At 37.5% G+C, this 20,759-nt stretch overlaps 1 protein-coding gene across 1 annotated transcript in view; it reads left to right on the forward strand.

The window, feature by feature from the left end:
* Positions 1–20,759, forward strand: part of LOC122792903 (CUB and sushi domain-containing protein 1-like) — a 4,548,980-nt gene that overhangs the window by 1,093,468 nt on the left and 3,434,753 nt on the right. Inside the window, exon 17 of the mRNA XM_044060461.1 lies at positions 11,680–11,818. Within this exon, the coding sequence (XP_043916396.1) occupies positions 11,680–11,818 (139 nt within the window). The remainder of the gene's footprint in view (positions 1–11,679; positions 11,819–20,759) is intronic.

The following is a 20,759-nucleotide window of genomic DNA, read 5'->3' on the forward strand; positions in this document are numbered from 1 at the left end:
TGAGCTGTACCTCCCTGGACTACATGAAAAAAGACATGGAGGAGCTCTCTTATCACGTAGCACAGGCCGATATGACCCTGACCCTGAGTAGCATCCTGCTCTCACCAAGAACACCATGGTATAAAGAAAAAATTATCAATTTCAACAATTGGCTAAGCTTTTGGTGTCATTCAAAGGGGATCCAGTGTCTGTCAGCCTGGGATGACATGCTCGACAAGCCACACTGCTTTGCTAGAGACGGCTTGCACCTGTCACCCTAAGGCTTTCGAATACTGGCCAAGGCTCTTGCCACCCCCATAGTGCCTTTTTTAGGCAAGGCTCAAAAGACAAACCCAATGCCGTAAATAGCACAAGAAACAAAAAACTGAGGGTAATGCTACTCAATGCCAGAAGTCTAAACCTAAAAATGCATGCACTCGAGGCACTCCTCAGTATGGAGAAAATCAATATATGTGCAGTAACAGAAACCTGGTTTAAGAATCCAGAGAGCACCCCAGCACTACCAGGCTACAACTCATACCATACATTTTGGCCACAAAACTCGGGTCGAAATACAAAATACGGGGGCGTATCCATATTCCTTAAGGAATCCCACACCTCTAGCTTAGTGGCACAGCACAATGCTTCAGAGATCATCCACGTGCAACTAACAATGGGCAGACCTGCAATTCAAATTGTGGCTTGCTACAGATCACCCACCATGTCCCAGGACCCCCATTCCACATTTCTGGAAACACTGGCAAACATAAAGGTCCTACCAAACACCCTGATATTGGGTGATTTCAATTACCCAAACATTGACTGAGAGAACTACTCAAGTACTAACTCCCTTGCCCAACATTTCCTAGAATTTATAAACTCAAATGCCCTGGATCAACTGGTCAACACCCCCACCAGAGGTGACAACATATTGGACCTGGTCATCAGCAACATGGGTGATCGGTGTTCCACACTGGTGGTCAACCCCTTGCTGGTTAGATTTGACCATTAACTAATCACTCTGGATATCCACATTCCACCCCCACCCCCACTCAAAGAAACCACCGTGAAAAACTTTTCAAAAGCAAACTTCACATTACTTAAGACCAAGGTGGAAAGATTCAAATCCCCCATGCTAAAGGATAACACTGCCCAAGCTGCAAAATCCTTTACTAATGCACTCTATGGGCACCTACAAGAATTCATGGATCATGCTATCCCAAGCAAAACCTAGACTCACTCCTCCAAGAAAAGGAAACCAGTCTGGTGGACCCCTGCCATAAACAAGCTATACAATAGAAGGAGGAAACTAGTACAGAAAAGAGTAAAATCCCAATAAGGGAAGACATCCCTGATCAGTATCAGCAAGAAACTATGATCCCTCATAAAATCATCCAAGAATAGCTTCGAAAGAAAAATTGCCAAGGACTCCAAAGATAACCACAAGGCATTTTTTAGCTATGTCAAGAATCTAAGTGGCAATTCCCAGATCTGCTCAGAGTTAGTGCAGAATGGCACAAAATACACTAAACCGACTGATATCGCCAACATCCTGGCAGACAGGTTCAGTGCAAACTTCACCCCCCCCTCTCACCCCCAAAAGGGCCCATAACCATACCAGAAGAATGTAGTGCCCCTGAAATCACAGACACTCAGGTTAAAACAGCCCTCTCCTAAGCCAAAAACACAGCATCAATAGGACCAGATGGTGTATCTGGCTGCGTCCTACAAGAGCTCAAAGATTAACTAACCCCTCACCTAAACACACATTTCAAACTCAGCCTCTACACAGGCTACGTGCTCATAGAGTGGTGCACAGCAACGGTTATTCTGCTACACAAAGGTGGAGCCACAACATACCCCGGGAACTATTGCCCTATAATCCTGACTGGCTTGGTCAGCAAGGCTATGGAGCGCATCATCATGGATCTCATTAACAGAGACATTGGGAACCTCTAAACACTGGACCCTACCCAGTTTGGCTTTGTTAAGGGCAGATTATGCTTCCTAAACCTGGTGGACTTCTTTGAGGCAGTTACTAAGGCTATAGACGAGGGAAACATGGTCCACACAGCCTACCTAGACCTCGCAAAGTCCTTTGACACCATTCCCCATTCTGGTATTATAGACAAGCTCACCAGCCTGAACATAAACCACTACATCACGAGATGGGTTGCCAAATGGCTCATGGACAGAACCCACATGGTAAGAGTTGCTGGAGCTAGGTCTGACTCTAAACTGGTTACAACTGGCGTTCCCCATGGCTCAGTCATGGGACCCCTCCTGTTCAGCATATACTTCTCAGAGGTACACGCAAGCACATGAGGACTATGGCTGACCAGGTTCACAGATGACTACAAACTAGGGGCTATAATTGACTCTCCAGCTGACACAGACATCCTCCAAAAGGGTCTCACTGAGACAGATACCTGATGTCAAAATCATGGCCTCAAACTGAATGCCAAAAAGTGCATAATCATCCCCTTTGGAAAAAACAAAGTACCTACAAATTAGGACATAGGTGATAGCCCCCTAAATACGGAAGATGAAATAAGGGAACTGGGGACCCAAGTAGATAGTAATCTCTCCTTTGATAAACACATTACCAAAGTGGTTAGAAAATCCTTCTATTTGGCCCACCTAATCACAAAAGGGTTTGCATCCAGATCAAAAGTGGTCATTGTACCCCTCTACGTATCACTCATCAGACCCATCATAGAGTACAATGGCCCATTTGGGATGTACCTTACAAGACACCTGCAACAGCTGGAAAGACCAGAGAAGTACCTCACCAAGAGGATCACTGGCCTCAAACAGATGCCCTATGCAGCTTGACTGAAGAAACTCCAGCTGTACTCGGTTGCATACCGCCTACTCAGACGTGATCTCTGCCTGACATACAAGGCCATGTCCAACCCAGAATTGATGGACATGCTCCACCTAAAGAAAACCACATCCCCTCGAGCCACATACTCTAGGGATCTAAACCTCACCACAACAATAAATAGGAAATGCTGGAGGGATAGATTCCTGTCACAGAGACTTCCCATGCTCTGAAACAAGATTCCAGTCTACATTAGGCAGAGCTCCTCACTAACACTCTTCAAAAGAAACCTTGATGAGTGGATGGGAAACAGGAAGTTTACCCCAGGGATCACTTCAGTGGCTCTGCTGGACAGAGGCACATGGAACTAATTTAAGGGGGCAGCAAAATCCAACACATTCCGGCTAGGCCTATAAATGCCTTTGGGCAGATAGCCTAGTACCTACCTATGAACCTATATAACTGCTACTTTCCATCATAATGCAATGTTTAACAAAAGATAGTATGCACTTGAGCAAACTTAAAACCTAAGAGAATTTCAGAGACAGAAATATTTTTTTAGACGAAAACCAGACTCATTGCAGATAGATATATTGCTTTACAGCTGCAGTGTTCATTTTTTCATATGTTACAACTGTTTTAGCTTTCCTGACCATCTTCCAGAGTAGTGTACAAGTGAATGACTATATATATTTATTAGAACAATTTAAAATTTTCTCAAGTTTACCTCTGCATGTTTTCATTGCATAACTTTATTGTGGCTTGCTTGTTTCACCATCCAAGAATTTTAAATAGGGATTTTCATTTTGACTATGATGTATTTTGGTAATATTATCAAAAAAAAAAAAAAAACAAGAATGGTACCCTCCCAATTCCTTGCTGACTGATTCTGTAATAGTGTCATTTCCTAACCACATACAGCAAAACAACTGATTCTTTAACACCTGAACAAAAGTATATTACTCATTGTTGCAACACATAATAATTTTCAGTAAAGTATCAATCATCAGTATGCACCTATAAGAATATTCCATCTGAACCTATAAACGTCAAACAGTTATTAACATTTTACATTTGTTTTACACTCCTTCATATGATAGCTGTTAAATCATTGCTCCTTCCCATTAAGCATTACTATACCTGGTTAATTAGTTAAACATATAAGTGGTAAGAGAATGATCACTTCATTCCCTTACCACTTATATGTCTTAACAAAGACAGTATAAACAAAAAAAAGTATGGTAAGTAAATAAGGTGTATAACATGAGTATGCTATTTATCTGGTATGTAAATAAGGCATATAACGAGTATGCTATTTATCTGGTATGTAAATAAGGCATATGACATGAGTATGCTATTTATCTGGTATGTAAATAAGGCATATGACATGAGTATGCTATTTATCTGGTATGTAAATAAGGCATATAACGAGTATGCTATTTATCTGGTATGTAAATAAGGCATATAACATGAGTATGCTATTTACCTGGTATGTAAATAAGGCATATGACATGAGTATGCTATTTATCTGGTATGTAAATAAGGCATATAACATGAGTATGCTATTTATCTGGTATGTAAATAAGGCATATAACATGAGTATGCTATTTATCTGACTTAACAGTGATTCTTAGTATGCTGATTAAAAATATATATTCCAAGTCATTACAAACTTCATGATGATGATTACTTTTCAATATTTGTAATGTTGTTGCTGGGCACAGATGATTCCCTGATATTTCTCAAACCCAAGCTGGCATCTGATCAGTGTACGTGGGATCTGCTCTGGGTTCTGTAGGACCACAAAAGCTAGGCACATGGCAGTTTTTGTTTACATCCACTACATTGAACTGAGGATACATTGGTGTACATGTACCTGTGCCATCCACTTACTTTTCATTCTTAGAATTGAGCACATGTTCAGGGAGTCTTGAATATGCTTACTGTATTGCTACTCACGTAATCCCAACTTTCTACCACCAGTATCTTTGTTTTGTTGTCCATTTACCATTTAATTGTTTGCTAAGTTACTAATAAATATTTAATAAATGGGTAGGTTGGATCCATACAATTTTATTTTATTTTTTTGTGAGAGTATTTCTTCAAGAGTCTTCAGTATGATGGTTACATTGAGACTGAAGTAATCCCAACAATTTGCCTCCATTCCATTTGTTTTGTTTTTCATTTATTTGTTTACTAAGTTACTAATAAATATTTGGTAACTAGGTAGTTGGACTCATATAGACTTTTTTTGTGAGACCATTCCCTCAGGAGTTTACTGACTACAATATATCCTCTGCGTCTACAGCGTCTAGGTGACTGATCCAGGACAGTTTGAACATTAATATCAATAATGAATCAATGACCTGCACCTGTCCATACTAGGCTTTGGAGTATTGACAAAGACAATATCCTCCACCATAGTACCTTTTTTCACAATGCCAGCCAGCAATACCTATTGATATAATGAACGAGAAAACAAAATATGAAGGTATTACTGATCAGTCTTAGAATCCTAATGAAAAAACTCCTGTTGCTACAAGTCCTTCTCATCTTGAAGGAAGTAGATGTCTGTGTGATGACTGAGATGGTTTAAAATGCCACAGAGTACTCCAAGTATGCAGTAAAATACCATCTACAATTTTAGTCCACCCACTGCGAAGGAGGTAAAAAAGGTGGAGGTGTCTCAGTTTTCATTCAGAAGAGACTCACATTCAGGCTGGTTAAGCACCATGATGCACTAGAGCTTCTTCTTATTGAATCACCATAAGAAATGTCCATTCCTACATATTAGCCAGATAAAGAACTAATCCTATCAGCCAAGAAAGATACAATGCCTGTCTGCAAGAACTAGAGTCACTCAGTATTAAAACTAATACCATTTTCATGGGGGGGGGGTCTAAACTATCCAACTATAGACAGGGAAACCAATATCATCACTAGTGAACAAGCACAGAGATTCCTGGATGTTGTCAGTACAAACACTCTGGAACAAATAGTCAGAGTACTCACTGGGGAATAAGATATTAGACCTTGATCTTACTAATATGTAGGCATCTTGCAGCATCCCTTGTGTATCCTCATCACTTGTTAGTGCTGACCATAAAGCCATCTCCTTTAAAATAAAATTGAACCCAAGGACCAGTTCAACTCTTAATACCTTTAAAATTTTTTCTTTGATCAACTACATACTCCTGAGTGATAAATTGGCAAGCTTCATCATATCTCCACCAGGCCCCATTTACTCTACTGAGTATGTAGAAACATAGATCACTAAAGTATACCAGCATGTAAAATCAGGTGCATAGATGCAGCTGTACTCAGAAAAAAAAAAGAAAAAGACATACCACAAAAATACCCCACCAGTAGATCTTTAACATCAACAAACCTTACAATAAAAGCATGAGATTATTGATTAAATGCAAGAAGAACAATACACGAAATGAGAGATCCTTTATTATTAAATTAAACATGTAATACAGGTGCTTACTTAATTTTACCAAAACCAAATTCAAGATAAAAATACCCCCCTCAAGCAAAGGACAATCAGAAATCCTCTTTTAGTTATGTTTGTAATCTGAGGAACAAAATGCAACAGTGCAATAAGACGATTGCAAATGATGTCACCTACAAAGAAGCTGAAAATATAACTAACCTACTGGCCAAAAAATTCAGCTCAGACTTTACCCTTCTCTTCCACCTGCACATCTCAGATGAAATATCTAAAACTGACTCACCACTAGCAACCACACAAAACCAAGTCCTTAAAGTTCTAACAAAATCCAAAGCAGTAGTGGGTCCTGATAATATCCCAGGATGCATCTTGAATACCACAAAGCATGATTTAACTAATAGAGAATAAGAATCATCACCCTGCAAAAGGGTGGACCTTCCATGGATCTAGGCAGTTACAGATCCATTAGTCTGTCCAGCCTCATATGTAAATTCATAGAAATAAAATATCTATAATCTATAATTAAAATAATTATCATATAATTAATTAAGACATAGCGAACCTCCAAACACTGGACCCTTCTCATTTTCGACTTATCAAAGTTAAGTCATGCTTACTCAACCTGATGGCCTATTTTGAAAAGCCACAAAAGCAACTGATGAAGGTAAAATGGTACACACCACCTACCTCTACCTGGCCAAGATGTTTAATGCAATCCCCCACTCAGACATAGTAGAAAAGCTTAATAAGCTAGGAATACACCCTTTGTCATATGCTGGATTACCCACTGCCTCAACTTTAGGATGGAATGGATCAAAGTTGAGGATGAGGTATCATCGATACCTCCACAAAAAGACAGATCACCTGTGGAATCCCCCAGGGTTCTGTTCTAGGATCTCTTTTGTTTGGCATCTATGCCTCAGAAGTAAAAGCTAATACCAAAGGGCTCTAGCTAATTATGTTTACAGAAGGCCAAAAGCTAAAAGCAGTGACTGAATTCACATAAAACTTACCCATCCTACAGGAAAGCTTGTCCCAGACAAATAACTGGTGTCAGACTCATGGACTCAGTATAAATGGCAGAAAAAAAGCATTATTGTTGCCTTTGGAAAGTTGATTGCCACCAGGAGGTAATACTTTGACAAGGCAGCCCTCAGAGTTGACTCAGTAGTTTGGGATTTGTAATCTTGTGTGGACATTGTCTTAACTATTGTCTAGAATGTGTCCACTGTGGTAAGAAAGTCCTTCTATATTATTCAACTCATTAACAAAGTGATTTCTTCCCGATACAGGGATATCATAGTCCCCCTTTACTTAGACCTCATTAGGCCAACCATTGAGTATAAGTCATGTTTTGGAATGTACCTGTACAGTCATATGCAAAATATGGGACACCCACAGAGATACCTTATCAAAAAAGATAAAAGGTCTACATGGAACACTTCAAAACCTTATTGCTATATTCGGTCTTTTACAGACTGCTAAGATGTAGCCTGTGTCTAGCATACAAGGTACCCTTCAACATATTAGTAATGGACTTATTCCACAACATCAAGTCAAATGGCATCATAAACATTGGATCCAGGAACCCAAGCCGCTTCTGCAACATTAGTAGATTGATTTGGAGGGACAGGTATATCTCAAAGAGGATACCACTGCTCTGGAGCAGACTCCCCATCCATGTAAAACAAACCTGTTCCCTGAACACATTGAAGTGTAGATTGGATAAATTGATGGAAGCAGAAATTTACTCCAGGACTCTCCCACCACTCCAAATTATGAATGAACATAGACAGCTCTCAAATGCTTTAAACCAACACATGGATCCCCTCCAAATATCATTGTTTTGATCTAGTAATTATCACTAGTGTAAAATATGTGCATATACATATACATATATATATATATATATATATATATATATATATATATATATATATATATATATATATATATATATATATATATATATATATATACACATATATATATACACATATATATATATATATATATATATATATATATATATATATATATATATATATATATATATACACATATATCTATATGGGTTCCCTTTGGAATCACAAAATACTGAAATGTCAAATTTCAGTATTCCGAGACTGCAGAATATCGAACCCAGAAATGTTGAACCTACGGTAGTGATGGCGCGTTAGGTAAGTGTTATGCATTTTTAAGGGTTTTGGGGATGGTCTTTGTATATGTGAGTGTATTGGGGAGTGTTAGGTGTGGGTTTGGGTAGGTAGGTAAGAGTGTGAATGTTTCAGTGTTGATAGTGGTGGTGTTTGTATGTATGTATGTGATGTGCGTTTGTGCAAGGGAGGGTGTATAATTTGTGGAGGTGGGTCTTTTGTCTTTCGGTGTTTAGTGTGGCCTCGGAGTTGGTAAATATAAGTAATGGGGTTGTGGGGGGCTTTCCCCCCTGCTTATAAGAAGGGTAGGTGTGTACGTTTGTTTTGTTGTGTTCATGTGTGTTATTTAACTTTTTTGTAGTGTCGGAAGGTAGGTGTATTTATGTTTGTATGTGTGGTGTAGTGTTTTGTTTACATTCGCGGTTTGTTTTGAATTTTGTGGTTTTGGTTTTTGGGCTTGTGAGTTTTCGGCTTTATAGTCTCGAGATACTGAAATTCGATATTTCAGTATTTTGAGATTATAAAGTGAATATATATATATATATATATATATATATATATATATATATATATATATATATATATTTATATCTACTTTAGATGATGAAAACACCACTTACATGACTTTCTAAATGCCTAGATGAAAGCACCAAAAGTACACTTTTCAAGTGTTCATTTCTATGAACTTTTGGCGCCTTCTTCTTGGCATTTAGAAAGTCAGGTAAGTGGTATTTTCATCATCTAAAATAGACCCATCAATCTATACCTTGGAAAGGGTTAGGTGAATCTAAACTCCAATAGGATAGTTTAATTTTAAGAATCAGATGGTATAAGTGGGTAGGTATAATATGGCCTGGAATAGTAGTTAGCCTTGTATTAACCTATGAACCTATGATCAGGTTCATTAGACCGGGTAATAATTAAATATAAGGCATATTATCTGAGCTGTCTGCATGCAGTATGATATCTGTTTAATGAATCAAGAAGTCACTTTGCACCTGAAAAGCTAGATACAAGAGATAAAGGTGTTATTTGAGTAATTAAGGGAAGCTAGCATTCAGAAAAGGTGTTGTTTGGCACTGGTGTGTTCACTTTGGTCACATTTTCTTATAAATCTAGATCCTGCTCACCACATTGTGTAGAAAACAAGTGGCTTGACCTCTCTAATATTGTTCTTACACATTACTGTCTTTTTTCAGTATTCATTAAAAATTATTGAATATGATTAGTTGTTCAACATTCTATATCACATTTGTAATTATTTTACTGCTTCTACATTCTTAACATATAGTCTCTTCAAACAATATTACCTAGAAGGTGTTATTACTTTAAAGAAATCTGTGTGAGTTGTTTTGTTTGGAACATCTTTGAGCAGATCTCTAAGGTACGGCTTCATCTTTTTTACGTGAATACAGAGATGATTCCCATAAATATTGCATAGAATAAAGTATAATTTTGAAAGCTATCATTACCTGGTACCTTAGCATTCTAAGTGAATTCCACGAAAAATGTTACATTAGTTTTAGATAAGATCTATGAGACCCTTAAAACAGGCCGTGCTATGTTTTTAACTGCTTTTCTAGTAATGTAACTCACACCTCTTACAAAAATGTAAGCTTTTCAGAATCCCTCTGCATTTCTTAGACAATTACAATGTTTTAAAGTAAGTTAGTCAATTTATGCTTGAGCATGTATGACTCCACTATAGGAGATTATACCACAAGCAAATATTAAACATTTGCAAAACCAGTTTTTGAGTAATGAATAATACGACTGTTTTCTTCACCCTTTATCTCTATATGCAACACCATTATAGATGATTTTAAAATGTCCAGTCAAACTAACAAAAACTGATTAAAAAAAAACAAAAACTTTTTGCATCTGACACCAGCACATAAAAGAATTCACTTACAGTTTAACTGTTACAAGTGAGAATATAACATGTCCACCCCAAATTATGACATATGTAAAGAAGCAGTACTACCTCTTAATGATTAAGGTACATCCGATACCCCTCACTCAACCAGAAAAACAGAACTGAATGCAGTTCACTTAGCATATTATGCTGGTAATTTGCATTTTCTTTTTTTTTTTTCCATTATTATTTTTTACTGTGGCCATATGCATTAAAATCATGTATTTGTTTTTTTTTTTTTATTTAACATTTGTTGACCAGGAAAGTCCGACTAGGTTCCACAGAGCCTGTTTTCAGCGGAGGCCCAGGGAGAAATGCTCCAGATGCATGTCTTTGGAATGTGGGAGGAAACCGGAGTACCCAGAAGAAACCCACGCGAACACAGGGAGAACATGCAAACTCCACACAGAGGATACCCCAGCCGAGAATCGAACCGGAGAACCTCTTGCTGTGAGGCGACAACGTTAACCGCTGCACCACTGCGCTGCCCTGTTAATTTTTCTTTCCTGCTGTTTGTTTACCTGCTCATAGTGCAGTGGTGATGAAGGTTCAGATGTTTTCATGACAGTATGCAACTATGATGCAATATATAATCATATCCTTAAACAAGGAATCAGCTAAAGAGACTGACAAACACAGTAATGTTTTCCAGAATGAAAGCCAGTGTTCTGAAATAGGCATGCACAATATTTAATTCCTGGGAAAAACAGTGTATAAAATTTCATGAATTGAAGATGATTTGGGAATACATATTATTTTAAAAGCTATAAGGCATGATATCAATTTCTACTGAAATGAATGTTGTAATGTAATGTTCCCAATTTGTATTCTGTTATAATTCAGTTGTAGCCACTGAAGCTGTGCATGTTTCCTTTAGACTGGAAGTACATCATTTGTGAGAATCAGCTTGACATGTGAATACACAAACCATGGCATTTCCACAAACATAAAACAGTTTTTATGTTATTGCTATGAAAATGATTATACCTCATATTACAAAAAAAAAAAAAAAAAAACATACTGAACAAGAGAAAGGCATAGCCAAAGTATTACCACCTCATGTAATATACTGATCGCATACTAGTTAGGACTTTACAAATTGGCAATATAAATAGAATGCTTTATAAAAGATATAATGCTTAACACATCAGTCAGAAAATGTTAAACTGTAATAATTTATATGTGATGTAATTTCAAAGAAATAGATACTTTAATTTTAAGGTAGTTTGATGTGCTCTTGTAATGTTAATTTTCTGCAGGTTATAATGTAGTTACCTTTTTAACATTTAGAAACTTGATTGCCATAAAGAGAATGTCTGATTAGTTTTATTATTCCTCTTTGTTCTGGTAGCTGCATGCGGGGGAAATCTGACAGGTCCAACAGGTGTCATTTTGTCACCAAACTATCCACAAGCTTATCCTCCAGGGAAAGAGTGTGACTGGAAAATCAAAGTTAATCCTGACTTTGTTATTGCCTTGATCTTCAAAAGGTAAGAATTACAAGAGAAACACTTTCATTTTACATATTTTTAAAATGTCAGCTTTGAAAATTGTATCACTAACTAGTTCAGAGAAAGTCTAGCTAACATTTTCATAACATCTGTATAGGTTACATTCAGGCCAGCTTGCTAATAAATTCTGTACTCTGCAGATTTATTGAAGGAAGAAACATCAATAGTGTAGTATAACATTTGGCTGCTAAGTGCTACATGAATCTTTTTGATGATCATCTTGCATATTCAGGAAAGACAGTTGAACGGGTCAGTACCATCTGGAAGATACAATATTTGAAATGTATTGGCGATATCAAATAGATATCCACCCTAATCTAGGCTCAACTACAATGCCCACAGTTACCCTCAGTATGACTTCAACTAAGCCATCTTTTCTCCACATCAGCAGTAATGTCCTGATGCTACTAAACATGAATGTTAGAAACTGTGATGCCCCACCTCTGGGCCAATAATCAAGGAACCTCAGTCCTCACCACTGGCACCTGTGGAGAACGTTCAATGGGAGGATAACACGTGCGCACATAGTATCTTCAGGTGCAGTTCTCTACATCAAGCACAATAAAGCACAATTTCCATTAAGAGCACACAGGGAACAAAGTCAGTTTGGGGTCTGGTTCCTCTCTGTTATAAAGTTGAGTCCTTAGCCAGGGTTCCAAGCCAAGTCCTCCAACACTCTCTCTGTTCAACCATGCTTTGTGTCACTGCCCAAATAGCTCACAGACACACACACACACACACACACACACACACACACACACACACACACACACACACACACACACACATGGAAAAATGCTAGTACAGGTTTATTAGGTATGCCTCCTTTTGCTCAAACTGCCACCAGAACACCTCACCAACTACTTTAAGGCCCTTAACAAAGGGGGTTTCATTTTATTCTGCAAAAATAATACTAATACAAATGGTAGTTTAACCAAGAGAAAGGCTATTAGGAGTGGTCCACACAGTGTCACCAAATAAACATGCTAATACTCTCAAAACTTAAATATCTCTACAAACATCAGCCGCAATGAAAGGTTTAAATATATTTAATAATAAATAAACGAACAAGACAATGCTAAATATGTATTCACAGTGGCATCAGAGTTCAAAAGGAAATATTTAAAAATAACATTGAAGGACAGGATCAGAAAAATAAAGAAAAACAATATCTAAACTAAGCCTCAGTATATTCCTGAATAAGTCTAAGAGAATTATATTTTTCCCTAATAACTTACGTGGTCAAGGCAAGATGAAATCCATGAGCATTCTCTGTAGTCAGGCTCCAAACAGAATACTCTGACTCAGTAAGATACTTCTCAAAATAATATTTAAAATATTACTTTTGGGATAGCTTGCAGAATGACATCACTTCCGTTCATCTGACTTCCAGTTCCCATGCAAACCCCCATTGTTGGAAGCCGGAAGGATGTAGCCCTACCTGTAAAAATACACACACAAGGGATTTTGCTCAGATCTGTGCAGCTGCTGGAAGTCATAAAACAATTTTATACCTCCATGCTTCCAGAGTAGTAATTAGGTCACACGAAAGACAATGCCAAAAGCTTCTAAATGCAGACTGTATGTCCCTGGCTGCATTGAAACCTGTGATATAGCATCTTTATGGCCTAGTCCCTAAAGTGATTTAATTTCAGATATATTTTAAAGTTTGCTGGACTGAGGTTAAGCTCCTGTCCTTCAGTTTCCTCTGTTAAAACATACACATTTAAACAGTTACAATAGTGCATGCACATTTCTGTTCTCTCCAGTAGGGCACACTGCTGATACATTTTAAACACAAGCACTTTAGAAATACATTTTCAACACAAATGTCTGTACAAATCAGTTTGATATATGCATGTCTAACAGTTCTAATACATTTGTAACACAAGCATCTTGTAGAAATCAGTTTGATATTCACAAATGACGTAATTATTTACAGAATTCCAGCTAGCTGTGTTGGCAATACATCCTATCATCACAAAAACATCTGGAAAGTAGGTTAAGATGTACATGTTTGTGTTGCTTTTTATAACTCTGACATAATTGTCATTACTGAAAGTTTGCTAAAGTCAAAAATAAATGATGAGGAAAAAATCCAACCAGGTTGCAATATTCTCAGAAAGGACAGTATAAATGAAAGAGCAGGGAGTGATGCTATAATATAAAAAATACACTAGACATAACTCTGCACCCTCAAAACATCTCTGATCTTAACAATGCAGAACTTCTCATCTCAGTAGAAAAATGAATAATTATAAAAGCATATGTATTTTATATATATTTAACCTCCCCCAAAATATCTCTTCTGCACCATCTATTTTACTGTTCAAAAAGTTAGACACACCTCTTGCAATCCTGGCTCTGTCCTTGCATCACATAATGCTTTCCTGCTGTCCACCAATTCTTCCTACATTCCTCTCTTCACTGCTCACTTTCTCTTTAATACTCTTGCCAAACTGCCATACATGGCCTGCTATGTGTAAATTGTTATGTCTTATGTGATATATCTTTTGATAGCACTGGTAAATCTGGAGTTTTTCTCTCCCAATTTCTGCTATCCAGGGTCTACTATGTTTAAATTAAGTTTGCTTGGGAAAAAACATTGTAAATTTTATATTGATTGTTAAGATTTTATTCTTTTGATTGTAAAATTACCAGTGTACATATTATTTGATGTGGAGCTTTTCTCCCCGGGCCTCCGCTGTAAATGGATTTCATTCCAGTCGGACTTTCCCGGTAAACAAATGTAAAATAAAAATAAATAAATAAAATAAATATATATATATATATATATATATATATATATATATACGCATATACACACACACACACACACACACACACACACACATATATATATATATATATATATATATATATATATATATATATATATATATATATATATATATATATGTGCCCACCAGGAGATAATACCAGTACAACTGAAGATATCCTAGCTTGATATCTCATAAAACACATTTTGAAATCATTGTACTTGGGGATCTTAACACAGACTGACAGCTCAGTAATATAACCACCCTATCTGCACAATAAATCTCTATAACATTTCCCAGTTTTTTTCAGTAAAACTGCAAGATTCAGTAAAACTACAAACAGACAGTGTATATGTGACTGGATTCTTACCTCCATCCCAGTCAATGTAAACTACACTGATACCGTGACCATCTCCCCGCATTTGCACTGAGACAACTAAATCATAAAAAAAATCAGTTATCTATAAACAAGTACATAGACTCACAAAATCTAAGAAAGAATCTTTCAATAATAGCCTAAGACACTGTAACTAGTCATCTCGAAAGATCCTACCCCTTGACAAAGCAGTATCAGATTTCAACATAATTGCATAATATACGGAAGCAACATGCTCTACTTCTTGCAAAAAGAGATAAACCAATCCCAGCACCATGGTTAACTGAAGAAGCCTAGCAACTCACAGTCCTAAGAGAGAAATCATGGACAAATTGGCTTAAAAACAAAACATTAAGTGCCTATCAAAATGTCATCTATCTTAAAATATTGAAACAGACAAGCAATCCTACTACCAACTGCTCCAACACAAATATCAGAGCAATACAAACAATTTCTAGTCCCCCATTAATTAACTTATTTATGCCAGCCAAACCAACACATTCCTACCACACAAACAAAAGCAGCACTACCAAATTCAATTCCCATTTTATACAAACTGATGTTGTGATATTCACTGTTACAGTATTCTTAAAATATGAGATTCTCTGCCCTGGAAGCTCAGATATCCGGCCAGTCTACCAAAGACTACGTTTTGCCTTTAAAAAGTACGCTGAACATCATTCAAATGCTCCTTGTGTAGCGTGGGGCATAAACATGATGTTCAGGCCTCTCATAATCAGAACTTCTTTGCTGCCAGTCTGAGTGTATCTTTTTGCCATCGTTCTGTTTATCTTCATCCATTTTCGGCCATTTGAACGCATTTTCATTATCCAGTGACTACCTACGCCTGTTTGCTGACTTCTATTGCACTTGCAGATAAGTGTTCCATTGGGAATTTTGTTATTTTCTTACTTTTTTTGTCATCCTTTGGGTTAATGTTATCCAGTAAGGGTAAATGCTAGTGTAGTTGACAAATTATAAACACTGCGATGATACATGTCTTTTTGTCTAGGAGCTTCTCATGACCATACATCTTGTTTTATTTGTCAGGTGTTCATTCAGAAAACCCTTCACAGCAGACTTTCTTCCCTTTCCTTGTGTCTTGAAAACCAGCATCTTAAGCTTCTCACTAAAGATACAGTGGATGGAATCTCCTGTCCCAAGAGTCAGCCATTAGGGAAGAAGAAGGTAAAAGTGGTATGACCGGAATCTGCCACTGTCCAGCCTCTGCCAGGTGTTTCTCCCAAGGTCATTTCAAACCCAAAGGCTCTCCCATTTGTGTTGTCAGATTTCTTTGCCACGGCCATGTCAGTGACCTTTGAGAGTCTGGCTGGCAGCACATCAGAAGATGCTTTGCAGGGGTCATAATATGGTTCTAGACTGCTGTCCTGGGTTTGAGTCTTTTCGGTTTATTTGAAGGGATGCTCCCTTAAAAAAGAAACAAAACATTTAACATGTTTATTCTGCTCCTAGGGATCCACAAAGTGAGTGGCAGGCCTTCACTCATGGGGCTATTTACTGCTTTAATATGCTTAAAAGCTCCTCATCCACTCATCCTTGGTCCTCTACTCCCTTAAAAGGCCCAGACAACAGGATTCTTATGAGGACAAGTCAGATTTGGATAATGAATCTCTGATTACTATACTCAAATTGCTTCTGCTTTAGACTATGGGTCAGAGAAGGAGGAATTTAATAGCCAAGATGTTCCTTTTGAGAAAATTTCCTTTTGGGACACACTCTGTAGGATGATGGATTTTTTTTTTGTGATCAGGTCTGTGATATCTATAAGAGGTACTATGTGTTGCTGCAGTTGGAATCTCCTAAACCTGTGTCTATTCCTCCTGTTTTGGCTGCTTTGCTGGATGCTTTTTCCAATGCCTCTCATGCACCTGGTTCTCCACCCCCTGCTCCCAAGAAGCCTGACATGTTTTATAGGGTGCCTGAGGATTGTTCTTTCCTATATAGATGTCCTGCTGCTGACACCATTTTGATGTCTGCAGTCTCTAATAAGTCATCTCAAGTGATTCCTTCACCTAAGTTATTTACTTCTGACAAGGATAGCAGAACTATGAAAAAGACCGGGTAAGAAGGTTTACACTTCTGCTACCCCAGCTTTTGGGGTTATTAATTATCAGACCCATATATCTAGGTATGTATTGGCTCTTCATTCTCAGGCCTGTCAAATTATTTCTGATTTTCCAGAATCTGAGGGTAAAACCTCTGTTTTTTCCCTCCTAGAGACTTCCTCTCAGGTCATTCATCATTCTATTAGATGTAGTTATGATGCAGCAGATGTATCTTCTAAGGCTGCTGTTTTTGGTTCATTGATGAAGTATTCTTGGCTTAGGCTTCAACCTCTACCTGATGATATTAAAACTGTCGCTGTTCTTATGTGCATTAAGAAGACATTGAGGCTTGAGTGTTCAAGTACTTTATTGTATACAAATACTTCAGTATGAATGGCAGGAACATTCATCCTAACTGACTGACTACATACTTGCATGCTCACAGTCTGACTGCTTACTCAAAATGGCACTCCAGCTTGCACATGCTCAGTATTTATATGCATGTGCTGGCTCACTGGAAAGCCTCTTAAAGATATGTCACACACACTGATCTACATCCTCCTTTTTACTGTGCTGTCTCATATAAACAATGACATTTTAATGCACATGCAATTATACAGACATAATAAAGAAAAAACAACAGTCATGTCCAGGTTGCCATTTTTGTGGAAGTAGGTTTCGAGATGCGACCTGATCTCATGACATAATAGTTAGGACTGGGTTTAGCAACAGGCACAGTCACTGAGGAATGCTGATGGAATGTTCTCTGGGACAGGAACATTGGACAAGTCACTAGTCTTTGTCACAAACATGATGCTGTAACACTGGTTCGTACACTGGTAACAAATGCTTCTAATTTTGTCTGAATTCCATTCCTTGTGATTTCGCAATGTACAGTCTCAGCTCTTAACACAAACTTTTCACAAATCCAATGCAATCAAAACTTTTTGATGTTTGCATTCTCACTATCTCCCCTTTTTTCAATGAACTGAGCAGTTTGCTGGTTTTATCATAGTAAGACTTCGGGGACAAAAGCTTTTTCAATAGTTGGGCTTTCATAGCTTTGTTGTTCTTATCACTTGGAAGTTGGAACCAACAAATTACTGCTGATGGGTAATGTGGTTCTGGTTTGTCTCAACATAAGTCTCTGGGCAGGTGAACCAAGATATTTATCACAAGGAATGTTTCTGAGATTTAACAAGTTTAGAAAAACATCAGTATTGTCACGTCTGGATTTCTCTAACAGCTGTTTTGCACTTTGAAGTGCACATTCAGCAAAGATGTTTGACTGAGGGTATTCACAACTACAGATAATATGGACAAAGTCCCACTCTTTTGCAAATCTTCTGAACTGCTGATTAGTAAACTGCACCATTGTCAGAAATAACTCTGTGCGGACTACCATGGACAGAAAAATGTCACTTCAACTTAGTAATGACAGTACTGGAAGTTAGGCTGTGAAGTAGGTTTATCTTGAACCAGTTTGAATAAGAGTCTCCTAACACCAAGTAATGTTGACCATTCCACTCAAAGATATCTTTAGCTACTGTCAACCAAGGTAGTTCAGTAATCTGGCTTAACTGAAATGGTTCTTTCTGTTGATGCGACTTTGTACTATTATATACTGAACAAGATGAAAGTACTTCCTCGATATCTCTTAACACAGTAGGCCAAAATACTAAACCTCTTCCCCTTCCTTTGGTAGACTAAGCTCCTGGGTGGCCACAATGCAAGATCGTAATGTATTCTTGTTGCAAGGATTTTGGAACGATTATCATAGGCCCTTTCATCATGACACCATTGTCTGACAAAATCTCATATCTGCATGGAAAGTAAGGTTGCACTTCTACAGGTAAACAAGATTGCTTGGAAGGCCATCCTTGACTGATAAAGAAGTTTAGCTTCTGGAGCATTGGATCTGAAGCTGCGTGAGTTCTGAGCTCATTAAGACACGTGGAAGAAAAAATGTCTCACTTCCATGACCTCAAAATCAAATTGCTCATCATTACGTTGTTTTTCTGGGTGATGTGGATAAAGTGTCCGCAAAATAAAGAGGTTTGTCTTTTGTGCAGACAAGAGTGAAACTGTATTTCTGTGATTTGAGCTTCATGCATTGCAGTCTAGCCGTAGCTGTGTGCACTGGCTTTCTCAAAATAGTAACTAGAGGTTGGTGATCAGTTTCAATCTGGACAGATCAACCATGAATATAATCATGGAACTGCGAACATGCAAACACCATTGCCAAAGCTCTTTCTCAGTCTGGGCATACTGCATCGATTTGGGTAAAAGTTCTCGATACACAGGCTACTGGTCTACCCTCTTCAAGAATAACTGTGCCTAGTCCAAACTTAGAAGCATCACAGGAAAGAGTAACTGCTTTGTGAACATCTTAGTAACTGAGAGTTGGTGGGTTAGCAATTTTCTGTTTCAGGACAGCAAATACTTTTTGATTCTGTTTTGACCATAACCAAATTATATCTTTGCTTGTCAGCTGTCATAATGGTGCTGAAAGGTAGTTTAAATCTGGAATGAATATGCCTAGATAGTTGACCATACCAAGAAATCTTTGTAGGACTTGGACATTCAACTAAGACCCATCCACACAAGGTGTTATTTCAAAGTTAACTGTCTTTTTTAACATAGGTTTAATGTTAAGTGCTCTGTTTAAGCCTGCAAAACAATCAGCTTCTAAAAATGTAATCCATGAGAATTCACATACTTCTAACGCATTGTTAAGATAACCTCCTTTTTTCTTCTGCCTGATGTCAGTTGCTCTAAAGTTAAATGCGTGTGTACTTCCTTTCTGCCTCATATGCTGATCCGAAGCATTAGTTGCTACCTCTCTACTTATTACAGATTTGTCTTCAGTCATTCTGTCCATCAACCCTCTTACGCATTTCCCTATATAGAATGCTTGACACACCATACAGCATGCCATATACACAATGGCAGTGATATTACAAGTTGCCTAACACCTGAAAGTATATTTCTTCTTAGTGTTAGGATGTATAAATTCACAATTTGTATTTATATCATCACAGCATATGCAAATATAACAAGGAAATTTACCCTGTTTTCTACTTATATTCAACTTTTTATTATTTTTAAAGTCCTTATAGCATAATCTTTGTTTCAAATTTAGACAGGTAAGATATGAGAAGATGGGGGCTTCTCCAACTATTCTGATTATCTCAGGCATATTTTTGAGAATACCCAGTTGTTTCTAATAATGTTCTTAACACCATCTGATCTATGATTATATGTTGTATTCTAGCTTATATTATTATTTTTAATACAATTGTGACCAGAATTAATATGGCTAGTATTACTAGAAAAGTGAGGTCTCGCTTTGCCTTTACTTTCCATAATGTTACTTCATCTGCTGTAGCACTTAATAATGAGTTATTATAACCACAATATTTAAAATCTGTGGTCATTCTGTCCATTTCCAATTTAAAGCTGGCCTCATCTGTGTTTAGTTGACTAGCTCTTAGCGTTGATCCTTTGGCTACACCCTTAAAAGTGTGTGTGGCGTGCATATTATTCCTGTGGACATATTGGTTAGAATGTGTGTCTTTTCTATGTATCGAAGTATTAATACCTCCATTGCATTTAGTCAGACTGACATCCAGATAATTGATAGTATCCACAGAAAACTGAGCTGTAAATTTTAAAAAGTTAGTGGTCCTATTTAAATA

The sequence above is a fragment of the Protopterus annectens genome, chromosome 2.part0, assembly GCF_019279795.1.
Source record: "Protopterus annectens isolate FY-2018-M chromosome 2.part0, PAN1.0, whole genome shotgun sequence".
NCBI classification, from domain to species: domain Eukaryota; kingdom Metazoa; phylum Chordata; order Ceratodontiformes; family Protopteridae; genus Protopterus; species Protopterus annectens.